Below are 17,764 nucleotides of genomic sequence, written 5' to 3'. Positions count from 1 at the left end.
TCTTTGGAGAAATATCTATTCAAGTCCTCTGCCTGCTTTTTTTTTTCTATGGGAATTTATTTATTTATTTATTTTTGGCTGTGTCGAGTCTTCGTTGCTGTGCGTGGGCTTTCTCTAGTTGCGGTGAGCAGGGGCTGCTCTTCGTTGCGGTGCGCGGGCTTCTCATTGTGGTGGCTTCTCTTGTTGCGGAGCACGGGCTCTAGGTGCGTGGGCTTCAGTAGTTGTGGCACACGGGCTCAGTAGTTGTGGCTTGCGGTCTCAGTAGTTGTGGCTTGTGGGCTCTAGAGCGCAGGCTCAGTAGTTGTGGTGCACAGGCTTAGTTGCTCCGCAGCATGTGGGATCTTCCCGGACCAGGGCTCGAACCCTTGTCCCCTGCGTTGGCAGGCGATTTCTTAACCACTATGCCACCAGGGAAGTCCCCCTCTGCCTGCTTTTTAATTGGGTTGTTTTTTTTTTTCATTGAGTTGTAGGAGTTCTTTATATGTTCTGGATATTAAACCTTTATCAAATGTGTGATTTGCAAGTAGTCTCCCATTACGTGGGTTGTCTTTTCATTCTCTTTTTTAAATTAAAATTTTAAAATTTATTTAATTTATTATTCATTTTTGGCTGCATTGGGTCTTCGTTGCTGCACATGGGCTTTCTCTAGTTGCGGCAAGCGAGGGCTACTCTTTGTTGTGGTGTGCTGGCTTCTCATTGCGGTGGCTTGTCGTGTTGTGGAGCATGGGCTCTAGGCACGCGGGCTTCAGTGATTGTGGCATGTGGGCTGAGTAGTTTCGGCTCACGGGCTCTAGAGCATAGGCCCAGTAATTGTGGTGCACAGGCTTAGCTGCTCCACAGCATGTGGGATCTTCCCGGACCAGGGCTCGAACCCATGTCCCTTGTATTGGCAGGTGGATTCCCAACCACTGCGTCACCAGGGAAGCCCTCTTTTCATTCTCTTGAAAGTGTCCTTTTATGTACAAAAGCTATAGATTTATTTATGTTTTTATTGAAGTATAGTGATTTACGATGTTTCAGGTGTACAGCAAAATGATTCAGTTACAAATATATACATACATACATAATACATATATATACGCATTTTCAGATTTTTTTCCATTATAGGTAATTACAAGATATTAAATATAGTTCCCTGTGCTATACAGTAGATCCTTGTTGTTTATCTATGTTATGTCTAGTAGTATATATAGATTTATTTTTAAATATTTATCATGCTCAGGGCTCCTTCATTGAGGAGTCTGGTCTTTCTTATATCTGGAAAATTCTCAAAGATATTGTCTCTTCCAGGATCTCCTGTTAGACTTCCAGTGAATGTTATTTTTTCATTTTTTAGAAGTTCTGCTTCTTAAATAATAATATGCCAGACTCTATTCATTTCATCTTATTGTGGGGCAGGCATTACAATACTTCTCAATTTAGAGATGATGAAAATAAAACACAGAGGTAAAGTAGGGAATTCCCTGGCGGTCCAGTGGTTAGGACTCAGTGCGCGCTTTCTTTCTTTCTTTCTTTTTTTTTTTTTTTAATAAATTTATTTATTTATTTATTTTTGGCTGTGTTGGGTCTTCCTTGCTGCGTGCGGGCTTTCTCTAGCTGCGGCGAGCGGGGGCTACTCTTCCTTGTGGTGTGCAGGCTTCTCATTACGGTGGCTTCTCTTGTCACGGAGCACGGGCTCTAGGCGCACGGGCTTCAGTAGTTGTGGCTTGTGGGCTCTAGAGCGCAGGTTCAGTAGTTGTGGCGCACGGGCTTAGTTGCTCCGCGGCATATGGGGTCATCCCGGACTAGGGCTCGAACCTGTGTCCCCCGCATTGGCAGGCGGATTCTTGACCACTGCGCCACTAGGGAAGTCCACGACTCAGCGCTTTCACTGCCAGGGCCGGGTTTGATCCCTGGTCGGGGAACTCAGATTCCACATGCCATGCGGCGTGGCCAAAAAACAAAAGCAGATAAACCCCAGAGAGGTAAAGTAACTTATCCAAGACCGCAGTGACTAAACGGTAGGGGAACGAGCCTGGGTGGTCGGCGCCAGAGTCCCAGATCTTGATCCTCGGACACAGCAGCATCTCAGTTTACCTGCTGGTCTTTCGAAGTGTCGCGTCCTTTCCCTGTTGCTTCCCTTCGGCAGCCGGGGGCTTCACTGGGGTCCGATTTTACATTCATGTCTTGGCTTGGAGGATTCAGGTATCGGCTGTGAGTTTGGACTCCTCACCAACCCCCTTCCCGGCCTCCAGGAAGTGGTACCTCCAGCGGCGGGCAGCTCTGGGGCAGCTGAACACCATCCTGCTGGCGGGCCGGCGCCTGCTCTGGAGACAGCGGAGAGGGCAGGTGAAGCACATGGATGGGTCCTGCCCAGGGCAGCTCAGGGGACAAGCCAGGCAGCCTTGCCGGCCACGTTGGCCAAATCCCGACAGTGTCCACCCTCCAAGTGTAGCCGCACGAGGACCGAGGCCTCGGAGACCATTGCTGGTGGAGCTCCTTCCATCCCCCTCTGCCTGGCCAGGGTAGCCTGGGGCCTCCAGGAGGCTGTCGCCTTCCTTCATCCCTGCCCACTGCCAGGGCCTGACTCTCCCCTGCTGGCTGGGGGTGCCTCCCATCCCCTCCAGGCCTCCCTTGGACTGTTCCCCTCTTGCCCTGTGACTCCAATCTGAGGGCCATAAAACAGCTCAAAGGTCAATGCCCACGTACTGCCCCACTCTCTGGCCCCTTCCTGGCTGGACTTTGTCCCTTGGGACCATTCCTTCCCTTCTTCCCTCCTCTTCCCGGTGCCCTGGCAGACGGGCAGAGACAGCCACAGCGCTAAGGCTAGTGAGGGCTCTGGAGGGCTGGGGGCAGACAGCTGGCCCCCTGGGTCTGCACCCCTTCCTCCACTGGTGTGGGGTCCTCCTGGGAGGAGGAGGGGGCAGCTGCACTGCTGAGCGGGGGAGGGGCCTCTAGGGAGCTCCTGGTGGCACCTCACGGGGGCATCGTCTCCTCCTGCATCTCCCCCAACAGCTTGGGCATCGGTGCAGCTGGCACAGCGTCGGGGCCTCCAAGAAGGGGCCAAGCATGGTAGGTGGCCTGGAAGCTGGAGGGTGTCTGCCGGGTTGTGAGCCTGCTGAACCTGGCCTGGCTTGAGGGGGAGCGTGGGGTTCCAGGGGTGCCGAGATGGGTCCTGTCCCTCAGGCCCATCCATTGTCCCCCAAGAAGAGGCCTGGGGTGCTCTTGGTTTCCCTCTGGGGGCTTTATTTGTTTGAGTGTCCAGGACTAGAATCCTTGGTCTTTGGAGGGGAAGCTTACAGCCCTGGGGGTGAGGAGGGCCCCTGGGTTCCTATGCCCCTTCCCTTAGTTCCTGGTCAATTGCTCCTCCCTGCTAGGAGCTGGGGCACTTGGAGATCCCGGCTGAGCTGGCTGTCATGCTGAAGACAGCGGAAGGTGAGTCCTGATGGGCGTCGCTCTTGCCATGACCCCCTCCTGGGCGGAGGCTCTGTCCCTGTGGTCCCTCCCTCTGATGCTCTGGGTCCCCCCAGCTCACTGCCCGGCTCCCTCTGCACTGGAGCTGGGGGCTGATGCTGAGAGGTGGAGGCGGCGCCAGAGCCAGGCGCCTTACCTGGGCGTTTCTGGGCTGCCGCCTACGTCATCCCAGGCTGTCAGCACACCCTGGCCGAGAACATCACCGAGGCCATGCCCCCGGAAGTTCCCGCACGGCCCAGCCTGACCCTCCCACCCGACATCGACCAATTCCCCTTCTCCAGCTTCATCTCCATCGGCTTTCAGGTGGGCCCCCAGGCCTTAGCTCTACACAGCTGATGCCCACGTCTGCCCAGACGTTAGCCCCCATCAGGCAGAAGCTGTGTCTGTCCTTCTGTCTCCAGTCCCCTCCTCCCTCTCCTGTCGCGGGGCTGTGGATGCAACTGCGTTGCTCGGAAACCGTTGAACCTAAACGTGTTGCTGGTTACTTATCTGCAGTGCCACACCTTTGTTACACCTGTGGCACTGCCCTGCCATTGAAGCCATGTCGTTAAAGCATGTTGAATGACAAGGCAAAGTGTCCAGGCTACAGTGTTGGCAGCAAAAGCGGGATTCAAAACTGCACGTAGAGTACGATCCCAATTTTGTAAACAGGGAGGGTGGGGAGATGACGTGTGTACCTACACGTAGAAAGTAAGATTAGAAACAAAGAGGCGAAAATGTTAACTGTGGTTTTATCTGGCAGTGGAATGTTAATGGTGGTTTTTATTCTTCACCCTTTTCCGTGTTTTCTGAGTTTTCCGCATGCACGAGCTTTAGTTTTCTAATCAGAAGGAGTGATTGAGAGGTTTTTTTTTCTTAATATTTATTTATTTATTTGGCTGCGCCAGGTCTTAGCTGCGGCACACGGGATCTTCGTTGCCTGTGCAGGATCTTTAGTTGCAGCATGCGGGACCCTTTTTAGTTGTGGCATGCAGGATCTAGTTCCCTGACCAGGGATCAAACCCCAGCCCCCTGCATTGGGAGCGTGGGACTTTTAACCGCTGGACCACCAGGGAAGTCCCAAGATGTATTTTTCTTTTAATAAATTTATTTATTTATTTATTTTTGGCTGCATTGGGTCTTTGTTGCTGCACGCAGCTTTCTCTATTTGCGGTGAGCGGGGGCTACTCTTCGTTGCAGTGTGCGGGCTTCTCATTGCGGTGGCTTCTCTTGTTGCGGAGCACGGGCTCTAGGCACGCGGGCTTCAGTAGTTGTGGCTCGCGGGCTCTAGAGAGCGCAGGCTCAGCAGTTGTGGTGCACAGACTTAGCTGCTCCGCGGCATGTGGGATCTTCCCTGACCACGGCTCGAACCCGTGCCTCCTACACTGGCAGGCGAGTTCTTAACCGCTGCGCCACCAGGGAAGCCCCCCGAGATGTATTTTTAAGATGGTTTTCCTCACCGGCCCCTCTTCCTCTCGCAGGGCGCGTGCTCCCTTGGGGCTCCCCCGCGGCTGTGTCTGGCAGGTCAGCACACAACAGCCCCTGCTCAGGCACTGTGTCGCCCTCCTTCCCTGCAGGAGCCATCCCTGCCCAGACCTGGGCAGCTGCTGACCAAACCCCTGACCCGGCTGGACAGTGAGAACCCTCAGCATGCCCTGGATATCAACAAGGTGGTGAGTGACACACTGGGGAGGGGCAGGGTGGGCCCGTGCAAGGGGTGCTGGCCGGGCACCGGGAGCCCCCACGCCCTGCCTCCCCTCGCTCTGTGCTTGTAGATGCTGCGGTTCCTGGGGGACGCGTCCCTGGAGCCCTGGCAGGAGCGGACCATGGGCCAGTACCTGGTGCGGCAGGGGCAGCGCCGGCCAGGGCTGCGCAACGAGCTCTTCAGTCAGCTCGCAGCCCAGCTCTGGCACCAGCCGGACGAGCAGCAGAGGCAGCGCGGCTGGGCCCTCCTGGCTGTTCTGCTCGGTGCCTTCCCCCCGGTGTCCACCCTGCAGAAGCCGCTGCTCAAGTAAGGGCCCCGGCAGGCGGGGGCCCCGTGGGTGTGCTCAGCGGGCCACCCCATACCCACGGCAGCCCTGTGCTGTGCCCGCAGATTCGTGTCCGACCAGGCCCCCGGGGGCATGGCAGCACTGTGCCAGCACAGGCTGCTGGGAGCCCTGCAGCAGACGCAGCGGGCCCCTGGGTCCGAGCGGGCCCACCCGCCCACCCAGCTCGAGTGGACGGCCGGATGGAGGCAGGGCCGCATGGCGCTGGATGTCTTCACCTTCACCGGTGACGCCTGCCTCCTCTCGGGCCTCCCCAGGCCCACGCTGCAGCCTGCCCGGCACTCTCGCCCTCCCTCGACCCCCTTCCCTCCTCAGCCCTCCCCATGTGACCCTGACCTCCCTGCTCTCCTGCTTTCGGAACCGCCACGGGACAGTATTCCCTTCCCGTCCGGGTGGACCCTGCTGTCCCTCACTCTTGCCCCTACCCCTCGTCCCTGCAGAGGAGTGCTTCTCGGCCGAGGTGGAGTCCTGGACCACAGGGGAGCAACTCGCCGGGTGGATTCTGCAGAGCAGGTGTGCGGGGCCTGGGATGGGCGAGCGCAGCCCACACTGGCCATTGTCCTGTCCACCTCCTGGTTTTCCTCATGCTCCCAGCCCGCCCTCCCGCCAAGCACCTCCTGCGGCTGCTCCAAGGCCAAAACCTGCTCCCCGGGGGGCGGGATGGGGGCGAGGGGTCGGGGTAGGTGGGCAGGGTCCAGACAGTAGATTCAAGACGGAGAGCAAGTAGAGAGTATACCTGCTGGATCTGGTCCAGATTCTCATCAAATTGAATGAACAAATGCATCAGAGCCACTGTAGAAGTAGAGGGCTGTGAGTTGCAGATAAAGTAGAGGGCTGTGAGTTGCATTGGGTCCTCAGCCAGGTTCCTGTCCCCTTCCACAACCCCCTCCCCCCAGCCCACCCTCAGGTCCTTGTCCCTTCCGGATGGTCGTCCGCCTGCCTGGCTGACCACCCTCTGCTCCATGCCCTTGTCTCACCCAGAGGCCTGGATCCGCCCCCGCGTGGCTGGTCTGTGTCACTGCACTCTAAGGACTCCTGGCAGGACTTGGCTGGCTGCGACTTCGTGTTGGACCTGATCGGCCGGACCGAGGATCTGGGGGACCCGGCCGGTCCCCACAGCTACCCAATCGCCCCCCGTGGCTTGTAGGTGCCACCCACAGCACCCCTGGCCTGCTCCTGTCCCTATCCTGTCGTAGGTGACCCCCTCAGCCACCCTGTCATCCGCGGAGGTTCACAGGTGCTGCCACAGGCCCAGCCCGCCCGCCCCCAAGCCTCCGCCCACCGCAGGGGGATGACCCCTACAGCAGCTTCTACACCTTGCCTCAACCTGGGAACCCCCCCGGCCAGGCCACCTCCTCAGCTGGGCCCACTATCTCCTGCAGAGCCGAGGACATCCCCCCGGCCCCTGGCATCCAGGCCCCCTCACTGCCCCCAGGTCCCCCTCCAGGCCCAGCCCCAACTCTGCCCAGCAGGGGTCGCACAGGTAAGGCTGGGAGTGGGCACACTGAGGTTGGCAGAGCGCTGGGAATGGGGGTGCCAGAAGCCCCACGCCCCAGGCAGGTGACAGTAACCCTCCACAGGTGACTCCCGGACCTCAGGGAGTCTGGATGGCTTCCTGGACCACCTCTTGTCCCCGTGCCTCAGCGTGAGTGTCCTGCACGCAGACCCCACCCCACTGCTGCCCCTACGCCCCTGGGGCCTCTGCTGCCCCTCCCATCCCTCCTAGGGCTCTAGCTCTGACCTTGGGACCTGTGACTTTTGTCCCTTCAGGATCTGGAGCAAGGCAGGGCTCTGAGTGGCCGCATGAAGGGAGGGGGCGCCATGGGGCCCATGCAGCAAGGCAGCTATCCCGTGGGTGAGTGTGGGGCTGAGCACCCATCCAGGGCCTCCCTGCCCAGCAACACAGGCAAGCACGGCCTGGGATCCCCACGCAGCTGCAATCAGAGCTCTGGCCAGCACCCTGGTGGCCCGTACTCTTCTCTTTGCCTGGGGCTAAAGGGAGGCTGTCTGTGGGCCCAAGTAGGGACCGACCTGGCGTGGGGCCCTGTTCCCTCAGTGTACTCAGGGATGATGCAGATGCCCGGATACCAGCCAGCCATGATGCCTGCACCCGTGCCCATGATGCCAGCAATGGGGGCGGTCCCCGCCATGCCAGGTAAGGCTGGACTATAGCCACTGTGTCCCTTCTCAGGTAGGGACTGGAGGAGGGAGGGTGTTGCCTGGGGCCTAGAGGGCACAGTGGGCAGAGGGCTGGGAGCTCAGCCATGGCGCTCGTCCACCCTGACTGCCTGCCATACTCGCAGCCGTTGTGGTGCCACCACAGCCGCAGCCACAGCCACAGCCCCTGCTTCCCAGCGTGGACGCGAGGCAGCTGGCAGTCCAGCAGCAGAACTTCATCAACCAGCAGGCGCTGATCCTGGTGAGGATGGGCAGGGCCCATGGATTGCCTAGTGGGTACAGACCTGTGGGGCGAGGCTAGGCCAGCTCTTACCTGGCACACCACCCTTCCTCCGTCAGGCCCAGCAGATGACCACCCAGGCCATGACCTTGTCCCTTGAGCAGCAGGCAAAGCAGCGCCAGAGCCAGCCCCTGGAGCATCATGCCCAGGCCCAGGCCCCTGGAGCTGCCTCCCTGACTCCACCCCCAGCCATCACCCCCAAGCCCAAGAAGACACCCACCCCCCAGAAGGAGCCAGAGCGTGACCTGGAACTGGTAGGTGCCTGCCTGAGGGTGAAGAGCCGAGGCCAGGCAGGTGGCAGGGCTGGGGTGGGGCAGCAGGCTCCAAGGCCACAGAAGTGGGAGACATGGCATGGGGGGTGCGGGAAGATGCAGAAAAGATGCTGCCAGGCTCCAGCCCCACGGATCCGAGTGGGTTTGCTCTGTGAGTGGCAACTTGTCTGGCAGGGCAGCTCCTTCTCTTTCCCCTCCTGCCACAGGAGACCTCACAGAAGGCTGAAGACAGGCCCCGGCGGCCCACGAGCTTCCAGCAGAAACGGGACTATTTCCAGAAGTTGGGTGAGGGCCCTTGGGGTGGCAATCCCACACAAAAACTCAGCCACCGCCCCATCCTGGCCAGGGGACGGCGGGGTGTACTCTGTTCCTCTAGGTCAGTGTGGCCTGTCCAGGAGCCCAGACGGGCGGGCCAGGTGGAGAGTAATAGCGAGGGCCATCTGGGGCATTTACAGGGCAGCAGCAGATCAAGGTGGAGACGATGAGGCCTCCGGCCAAGGTGAAGATCCCCCAGGGGGAGGAGCAGGAGGAGGAGCCGGAAGAAGAGGAACCGAGAGCAGGTGGTGGGGAGCGGGGTGGGGGGGCAGGCTTTGTGGTTCTGCACAGGGTCTCACATCTTTCCTCTCCTTCTGGTCAGTGCCGTCACCTCCTCCTCCCCCAGTAGTGAAAAAGCCACTGACACGAGATGGGGCCAAAGCTGCACAGGAGGCTGAGGCTGAGCCAGCCACAGAGGCAGGGCCTGGCGGTGGTCGCCGGCCGGCAGAGGGCAGAGCCGTGGTGCGTAGCTCGGACGCTGAGCCCCGGCAGGCGGAGCCCAGCAGGGAGATCCGCGACATCATCCGCATATGCCAGAGCCGCCCAGGCCCCGTGCCCGTGCCCGCGCAGCCGCCCAGGTGCGCCCCGGTGGTGGGGAGGGGGAGCACGGCCGGGACTGCCCGCTGCCCAGCGTCACCGTGTGGACTCCTGGTCTCTTCCTTCTCTCAGGAAGCCCCCCCAGATCTTCCTGAAGAAAAACAACCCTAAGGATGAGGCTCTGGCTAAGCTGGGGATCAGTGGTGCCTCCTCGCTGCCCTCGGTGAGGCCCCGTCCTGACCAGAGCGCGCTGCTCCGCGCCAGAGCCCTCCTGAGGCTCCCCGGGGGAGACCTGGCCGCTAGTCACAGCCTGGGTGTATTCTCTGTGCCTCCCCAGACGCAGACGCTGTCCCCCAGCCCAGGGAAGGGCCCCCCACCAGCTGTGGCCCCTCGACCCGAGGGCCAGCCACGGCGTGTGCCCTCCAACTCCATCAAGGAGAAGCAGGGGCCCCTTCAAGAGCTGTTTGGCCAGAACCCACCCACTGCCCAGAGACCCCCCCCTCCGCCAGCACCTCCACTGCCTCCACCCTTGGACCCAGCGACCCCTCCAGCTGAGCCGCACAGTGAGAAACCCCATATCCCCGGGCGGTGGGCTTTGTGGGGGGCGGGGGCAGGATTCCCAAGGGCCTCTCAGCGCTCACGGTCGAGGTCAGCTGCTCGCACTTCCGGACTTTGGAGCCGTGGGTGAGGAGCCCCAGCTTCCGCGTTCCTGCGGGGGGGGGGGGGGGGCGCGGGCACCCCTGGGGCCTGTCTGGCACGGAGGGACCGTCACGGGGCGTGGGCCTCGTCAGGAGTTTAGTGACCCCGCTGACGTAGTCGGGGGGGCCCACGCACGTCAGGGACAGTGGGGAACGTGGGAAGCTGGAGATGGAGGCCGGCGATGGGACGGAGCGGGGGGAGGGAGGCAGCGGAGGTGGACTGAGCTGGGCCACGTGGGGCCCTAGTGGGCCGAGGGTCTTCTCTCTCCGTGCCTGCATCATTCCGGCTTGGGCAGCTCCTCGCCTGATGTCCTTCGGCCCCTCTATCCGCCAGGCTTTGTGGAGCCCATGGGGGACCAGGGGATCTCCACCCAGCTGCTCGTGCCCTCGGGCAGCGTGTGCTTCTCCTACGCCAGCGCCCCCTGGAGGTTGTTCCTGCGCAAGGAGGTGGGCGCGAGGGCGGGCCGCAGCCTGGCCTCCCTGGGTGGGGGACGGGGCGCTGGCTGTAGGGGCGCCAGCCTGGGGCCCCAGCATCTCCTCTCCACACACAGACACTGGGGGCTGCTTCCCCAGCCCCACCTCCTCCGGCCCGGGAGGCAGAGGTGGGGCGGGAGGGGGGCTGGCGGGGGCACTGTCCGGGCGCACTCTCACACGCCCCTGCCCTCGCCCAGGTGTTCTACCCCCGGGAGAACTTCAGCCACCCCTACTGCCTCAGGCTCCTCTGTGAGCAGGTGAGAGCCCAGCCCACCTGGGACCTGTACAGGCAGACCGCCCGCACCCCAGGCAGGAGAGCAGCCCCGCTTGCGGGACGCTGGTGTGTTTCAAGCCCTGCCTTCATTTATTTAATCCTCCCAACATCCCTCAGAATAAGGGCCATTTTTGACTTATGACGAGGATTAAAAATAAAGCGTATACAGCACCCAACACAGGCCTGGCACACAGCAGGTGCTCGCTCGTGCTTGTCCCTTTGCCACCTCTAGATGCTCCCAATGCTTGTGTCTGTTCTCCCCGGTTCTACAGTAGCTGCCCCCCCTCCCCCTCCCCCTCCCCCAAGTCCCGTGTTCCTTCAGGGAAGCTTATCTCAGCTGACAGAGGAGCAGCAGCTTGGGGGAGGCAGGTGGGAGCTCCGGGTGGACGTGGCCCTGGGCTTGGAAGGCCAGGCATCCCTCCCTGCTCCACCCACGTGCCTATGGGGCTCTCCAGCTTTTCCTCCATGCGTGGCTGCTTCTGGGGTGGGCTGTGGCCTCAGGACCTGGTGGTGACCGCCTGGCTTTGCCCCCAGATCCTGAGGGACACCTTTGCGGAGTCCTGCATCCGGATCTCCCAGGACGAGAGGCACAGGATGAAAGACCTGCTGCGTAGGGTGCAGGGACCCTGGAGTCAGGGAGCCGGAGTGCTGGGGGTTGGGCCTGCCCAGAGGGAGGGAGTAGACTCTGGGGTCCCCGCTGTGAGGGAGCCTGAGGACGGCCTGGGGCCATTTCTGCCCAACAGGAGACCTGGAGGTGGGCCTGGACTCCCTGGACACAGCTGAGGACAGTGTCAAGAAGCGCATCGTGGTGGCCGCCAGGGACAACTGGGCCAATTACTTCTCCCGCATCTTCCCCGTCTCGGTCAGTGAGGCTGGGGATGGCAGCGCCCAGGGCTGGAGGCCACCTTGGCCTTCCGCAGCAGGATTAGAGCTGGGGGTGGGCTGGGCCCCAGTGGAACCAACGAAGAATAGCACTGGCCTGAGCAGCCCCAGGGTGTCTTGGCCGGCCGCGGGGAGCCCGGAGCCTGTCCGTGAGCCAACCACCTTCCGGGCAGGGCGAGGGTGGCAGCGACGTGCAGCTGCTGGCCGTGTCCCACCGGGGGCTGAGACTGCTCAAGGTGACCCAAGGCCCCAGCTTCCACCCCGACCAGCTGAAGACTCTCCGCTCGTACAGGTGAGCCTGGGCTGGGGTGTGGCGTGGGCCGGCGAGACGGCGCCCAGCTCACGCCCCACCCTCTGCACAGCTTTGCTGAGGTACTGGGTGTGGAGTGCCGGGCTGGCTCCGCCCTGGAGCTGTCACTGAAGAGGGAACAGCTGCTGCTACACACAGTGCGGGCGGGAGCCGTCAAGGCCATGGTTGAGCTGCTCCTGAGCGAGCTCAGGAAGGCAAGTGCGGGCCGGCAGGGCGCCGGGCGGGGGGCCTCCAACACCGCTGCGTCGCACCCCGTCTGGTTTGCCTGGACTCGGGGCCGTCAGCCAAGCTCCTTCAAGCTGCCTGGGGTGGGGCTGGAACTTGGGGGCGCTTGGTGGAGAGTGACGCCAACGGGGGAGCAGGTGGGACGGGCAGGACGGAGTCATAAGCAGGCTGGCCGCTCACCCACCCGCCTGCAGGACTCCGGCTACGTCATTGCCCTGCGAAGCTACCTCACTGACGACCACAGCCTCCTCAGCTTCCAACGGGGGGACCTCATCAAGCTGTTGCCGGTGGCCACTCTGGAGCCAGGTATCCCCGGGGCAAGCAGGGCGGCTGGCACCCGGTGGGCGGGCAGAGGGCCCAGGAGGGTGAGGCACCGTCCTTGGATGTTTCCCCCAGGCTGGCAGTTTGGCTCCACCGGGGGCCGATCCGGACTCTTTCCTGCTGACATAGTGCAGCCGGCTGCTGCTCCGGACTTTTCCTTCTCGATGGAGCAGAGGAATGGCCGGCACAAGAGTCAGCTGCAGCACAGAGAGTGGGATAAAGCGTCGGAGGTGAGGAAGACGGGAGACGCCGAGGCGAGGCCTAACTAGGAGTCGAGGAAAGAAAGGGCTCGACTGCCCCAGAGCGGCGGAGGGCCACCCCAAGCCTGGTGGGCAGCGCTTGGTCTGATGCCGCCTCTCTGCCGGCTCCCGATGTCTTGTCCTGTCTCCCCAGCAGGGCTGGGCGGTCTGCCTCTCGTGTGGCCCTCGTGGTAGCTAGCTCAGCGCCACCTGGAAGGTGCTCAATAAACAGCTCTTGACTGTCCCGGCTTCTGGTGGTGTGCTCACTGCAGCTACTCTGCCTGCTTCTCTTGGGCTGGGCTGGGGCGGGGGCTTGGGCAGGGCCGCTGGACAGGCCAGGTGACACTCAGGTGGCGCTAGGTCTCCTGTGCTCCTAAGTTCTCCACCCACCCCTGGAGCCAGGCACACAGTGACAACTTGGCCACCAGCCCGTCCCCGTCTGTGGCCTGCGTCACCCTGCCCACGGACTCCGACTACACCATGCAGGAATTTGCCCTGTGCTACTTCCGGAAGCCCCAGACTCTGTGAGTGCCCTGGGCCCGCCCCATGCCCGCCCATCCTCAGTGTCCCTGAAGTGGGACACTCCCTGCTCAGAGCCACCGGGCCAGGGCTCTTAGCACCCTCCCTACCCAGCCTGGGATGGGGGTGGGAGGGCTGAGCAAGCGGGGCTGTCCTCCCCTCCGCCCCCTCAGGCTGGGCCAGACAGGTGAAGATGCCGAGAGGAAGGCCATGGCCAGCCTGGTGCAGTACAGCAAGGTAAGGGGGACAGTGGGGAGGAGCCGGGACAGCAGACCTGGCCCCTGGCCCCCATGGCCCCAGACCCACAGGCAGCCTCTTTGGCCGCAGGCTCCCATCCAGGCATCACTCATCAGTGTCAGTGACGAGGACGTGAACAGGCGGGCTGTGGGAAGCTTCCAGGGTAAGTAGCCACGGTGTCCTGGGTCGCCATGTCTGCAGTGCCCGGGACCCAGGCACCTGGTCGCCTTCTGTCCTTGAGTTCGCCGACTCGGGGAAGCTCACCGGTGGCTCCTATACCACATGACCCTCACCCACTTCTACTCATGCCCAGGGGGCTGTGGGTTGTGTGGAGTCTGGGCTGGAAGGCAGCGGTGGGTCTGGCTTGCTATGCGCTTGGTGTAGCCCTGGGTGGCCACAGGATCTCTCTGAACCCTGTCTCCTCATCGGTACAGCTGAGACTGCTGCTCCGCCTGGCTCACACGCATTCTGAGAGCAAGGCATGAGATGGCCCTGCACAGCGACAGCACGAGCCAGTGCCAGGCCCCCAGCCCAGCTCACCGTGCTTTTCATCCTGCCCGCAGCTCTGATGCAGTTTATGGGGGACCAGTCCAAGCCCCGGGGCAAGAACGACCTGGATCTCCTCTACGGGCTGCTGAAGGTAGGAAAGTGAGCCGGAAGCTGTGGGGAGTCAGTGAGCCCTGAGGGCCCCTTCCTGTCCTCCTGCCTGGGCCTCCATGGGACCCCCTGTCCCCTGGTCACTATACATTCAACGCATCCAAAATTAGTTATCGAGCACCTACGTGCTGGCGGCAGGGCAGTGAACCAAGCAGGCCGAGTCCCTGCAGAGCTTGCAGCCTGGTTAGAGGAGACACTCGGTAAACCCTGAGGCAACGTGTCCAGGGCAAAGAGTGCTGTGGAGTGATAAAGCAGGGGAGGGGCTGTTTCAGTGCAGAAGGCTTGGTGACAAGGTGACCCTGGAGCAGAGACCTGAAGAAGGCCAGGGAGTGAGGCACGTATGCATGGGGGCAGGGCATGGGGGCACGCACGCAGGCAGAGGCGGGGGTGAGCCTCAGCCCCAGCAGGGCCAGTGTGGCTGGAGCCCAGTGAGCAAGGGGGAGAGTGGAGGCGAGGACCAGGAGGGACAGAGGGTCCGGGTCACGGGAGGCCTTGTGGTCCACTGTCAGGACTTGGATTTTTCGAGATCTGGGAAAACACTGGAGGGTTTTGAGGAGAGACGTGGCTTACATTTCGTGGGGTCGCTCTGGCGGTCATTTGCGATTCTGGGAGTTTAAGGGCAAGGAGAGGGTTCCTGCCACGATCCCAGGTGAGACGTGGCTGGCCCAGGCCCAGAGGCAGCAGCAGAGGGGAGAAGAAGGACCCCAAGCAGCAGGGCTAGCTGTGAAGTGCACGTGGGTGTGAGAGCGAGGGGCCGAGGGGGACACGGGGGCCTAGGCCAGAGCAATGCTGGTCACCACAAGGAAGCCTGAGTGAGGATGGGGCCGGCCTGGTGGAGGAATCTGTTTGGGATGCGTGAAGTCTGAAGTCCCAGTCTGCCAAGTGGAAGGTCTGGGCTTCATGGGAGAAGTCTGGGCTGGAGGCAGGCACCGGGAGTCATCAGCAGACAAAGGCCCAAGGGCACTGCAGCCCTTAGGAGTCAGGGAGATGAGGGGGGTCAGCAGAGAGGACTAAGACAGAGGGACCAGAGAAAGAGGACAGGGCCGAGCGCGGCCTGGAAGCGGGGAAAGACGGCGACTTACTGAGTGGCCAGCTGTGCAGATGCTATTAAGCCGAGTGAAACCAAGACCGAGAGACGACGGTGGGCTGTCACCCTGACTTGGCCCCCAGCCCACGGCCACTGGCAGGACTTCTCCGACTTCAGATCCCACGCCATCCCTCACTCCACCGCACTGCACTGCACTGCAGCTCTGCCCCCGACCCGCTGCCCCCTGCCCTTCCTCTCCCCACAGCTGTGCCAGGAGGAGAACCTCAGGGATGAGATTTACTGCCAGGCCATGAAGCAGATCACAGGACACCCCCGGCCGTGAGAGTGGGGGACGGGCGGGGGTCGGTCGTGGGCCTCTCGGGGGCGGCCCAAAGTGCTGCTGCCCGGCCGGCCCAAAGCCCAGGCTCTCTGCCCTGCAGGAGACTCTGCGCTCGAGGGTGGACTTTCCTCAGCCTCCTCACAGGCTACTTTCCCCCATCAACCTTGCTGATGCCCTACGTGACCAAGTTTCTGCAGCACTCGGCCCTGAGCCAAGGTGCCAGTGGGAGGGGCTTCCAGGCTGGGGTCTCGGCTGCTTGGGGAGGGGTTTGGGGATGCTCATGACCCCAGCCTGGCTCCTCTCTGCAGAGCTGGCCCGGCGCTGCCAGGGGCACCTCCAGCACACAGTCAAGTACGGGGGTCGCCGGCAGCTGCCCTCCCCAGGCGAAATGCAGGCTTTCCTGGTACAGGGGGTGCAGGCGGCTGGGTGTTCTGGGACTCCCTCTGGGTGGGGGAGCCGGGGCCTCTGCCCACTGGGGGGCTGACCCCGTACCTGCTTTGGCAGAAAGGACAAGTAGTCCACCTGCTCCTAATTCACCTGCCCGGGGGTGTGGAGTACAAGACCAACACCCACACTTTCACGGTGAGCACAGGGACACAGAGGAGGGGCTGGGGAGACCCAGGGAAGCCGTGGGCATCAGTTCTGGGGACATCCCTCCCCTGCTGCAGCCTCCTTCCCTCCCCAGCACCCCCGTCACGGCCCTGTCCGCATGTCCAGGTGGCAGCAGAAGTGCTGGAGGAGATGTGTGGGCAGATGGGCATCACGGACCCCCATGAAGTGCAGGAATTTGCCCTCTTCCTCATCAAAGGGGAAGGTAGGCCACCTGGCCTGGGGAGGAAGCGTGGCCCGGCTGGACTCAGGGACGTGGCCTTGCCTGCCAAGTCCGCTCTTCTGGCCACGGGGGAGGCAGCTCCCACACTGGGGCTGGCAGGGTCGTGGGCGGGGCTGGCCCCGGGCGGCAGGGCAGGCTGTGGACCCAGGCTCCCCGCGCAGGCCAGCTGGTGCGGCCCCTGTGGCCCCGGGAGTACCTCAACAGCGAGGTGGTGGGTCTGGACGTGAGCCTGCACAGCCGGCGGCTCGGCTGGGAGACCCCGCTGCACTTCGATAATCCCACCTACGTCAGCACCCACTACGGCCAGGTCAGCCCCACTCGGCCCCGCGCTGCTGCGCCGCTGGTGGTTGGAACCTAGGCTGCAGCTTGAGGGAGAGTCCCTCCCTGGGTGGGGGGAGGGCTTGAGGCCCAGGAGCCACCCACTAGGTGGGGCTTTGGGGCACAGCTGCCCCCTCACTGCTCCCCCCTCAGGTGCTGCGGGACTACCTGCAGGGGAAGCTGCTGGTCAGCGCCCAGGAAGATGCCCGACTTGCCAGGCTGGCTGCCTTGCAGCACCTCAGCAGGAACCACGAGGAGCCCCCCTCAGAGTGAGTGTGAACACAGCCCTCACGCCTGTCACCCCACCACCCCTACCCCCTCCTCCAAGGTCAAGGCCACTTGTACCCTTTGTGGCCCTAACCAAATGGGGGGCTGGGTACACCTGCCCACCCCTCCACGCTCCTCAAAGGCAGAACCCATGCCTCATTCATGTGTCTGGATCCCCGGTCTCACCCACGGTAGCCACTGGTTCATCTACTTAGCACCTGCTGTATGCCCGGCTTTGACTGACCAGGCTGTGTCCTAGGCAAGACCTACTGGCTTACTTGCCGAAGCACCTGCAATGTCAGATGAACGTGGCCGCTGTGAAGAGGCTGATGGGCCAGGAGCTGTGGCAGTTGCGAGGATGCAGCTCTCAGGAAGCGCAGATCAGCTTCATAGGTGGGTCCGGGGCTAGGGGGCAGCTGGGGCAGAGGCGGGAGCCCCAGCAAGGAAGGGGTGAGGGTGGAGGGGCTGAGGAAGCTCTCCACCTGCCCTGCCCTCTCCTCTGTCCTGGGGGCAAAGTCCGGCAGGTCCCAGGGCCCCAGCGGTCAGAGCTCCTGCTCTGCCCCTCCATCCGCAGAGGCCGCGAGTGAGCTGCCCCTCTTTGGCCACACTGTCTACATGGTGCCGAGAGTAAGCAAGCCGGCCCTGCCCAGCCCTGGCCTGCTGGGGCTGAACCGCCAGCACCTCATCCTCGTGGACCCCAGCTCTCAGGTGGGCCAGGCTCCTGGGCCACTTGCCTCCCACCACCTACAGCGACCCCTCCCCCAGAGGGACCAAGCTCCGCTATCTCTCCCCCTGTCCCCCCTCCCCGGCCCCAGGAACTGTGCTACTCCATCGCCCTGAGGGACCTGCAGCGGCTCCGCGTGCTGAGCCCACTGGGGCCTGAGGACTCCCCTGGCCTGGAACTCAACTATGGCTCGGCTGACAACCCCCAGACCATCTGGTTTGAGCTGCCGCAGGTGCGTGGCCTCTGCGCCCTGAGAAGGTGGCAAGCGCCTCACCCAGGCCTGGTGTGCCCGAGAGCGGGCCCAGGCCTCTGCCCACTGCTCCGGCGTGGTGGGGCTGGGGGCAGAGGCAGGGGGCTG

At 62.4% G+C, this 17,764-nt stretch overlaps 1 protein-coding gene across 1 annotated transcript in view; it reads left to right on the top strand.

Moving 5' to 3' along the window:
- Positions 1–17,764, top strand: part of MYO15B (myosin XVB) — a 32,334-nt gene that overhangs the window by 14,245 nt on the left and 325 nt on the right. The window contains 42 exon segments of the mRNA XM_029212893.1: positions 2,235–2,328; positions 2,995–3,051; positions 3,357–3,414; positions 3,626–3,756; positions 5,010–5,105; positions 5,208–5,443; positions 5,528–5,706; positions 5,921–5,993; positions 6,462–6,623; positions 6,863–6,963; positions 7,061–7,131; positions 7,251–7,335; positions 7,537–7,635; positions 7,784–7,899; positions 7,998–8,210; positions 8,417–8,495; positions 8,666–8,770; positions 8,848–9,103; positions 9,195–9,285; positions 9,406–9,625; positions 10,095–10,207; positions 10,432–10,491; positions 11,043–11,118; positions 11,252–11,370; positions 11,564–11,682; positions 11,753–11,894; positions 12,120–12,231; positions 12,322–12,476; positions 12,864–13,009; positions 13,178–13,241; positions 13,332–13,404; positions 13,805–13,881; positions 15,191–15,264; positions 15,366–15,481; positions 15,574–15,668; positions 15,770–15,847; positions 15,983–16,079; positions 16,259–16,404; positions 16,569–16,684; positions 16,942–17,075; positions 17,257–17,390; positions 17,498–17,638. Of these exon segments, the coding sequence (XP_029068726.1) occupies positions 2,235–2,328; positions 2,995–3,051; positions 3,357–3,414; positions 3,626–3,756; positions 5,010–5,105; positions 5,208–5,443; positions 5,528–5,706; positions 5,921–5,993; positions 6,462–6,623; positions 6,863–6,963; positions 7,061–7,131; positions 7,251–7,335; positions 7,537–7,635; positions 7,784–7,899; positions 7,998–8,210; positions 8,417–8,495; positions 8,666–8,770; positions 8,848–9,103; positions 9,195–9,285; positions 9,406–9,625; positions 10,095–10,207; positions 10,432–10,491; positions 11,043–11,118; positions 11,252–11,370; positions 11,564–11,682; positions 11,753–11,894; positions 12,120–12,231; positions 12,322–12,476; positions 12,864–13,009; positions 13,178–13,241; positions 13,332–13,404; positions 13,805–13,881; positions 15,191–15,264; positions 15,366–15,481; positions 15,574–15,668; positions 15,770–15,847; positions 15,983–16,079; positions 16,259–16,404; positions 16,569–16,684; positions 16,942–17,075; positions 17,257–17,390; positions 17,498–17,638 (4,909 nt within the window).

Source organism: Monodon monoceros, unplaced genomic scaffold (genome assembly GCF_005190385.1).
Source record: "Monodon monoceros isolate NGI ecotype Baffin Bay Population unplaced genomic scaffold, NGI_Narwhal_1 Super_Scaffold_9, whole genome shotgun sequence".
NCBI lineage: Eukaryota > Metazoa > Chordata > Mammalia > Artiodactyla > Monodontidae > Monodon > Monodon monoceros.
This window is presented reverse-complemented; position numbering and strand designations above follow the sequence as displayed.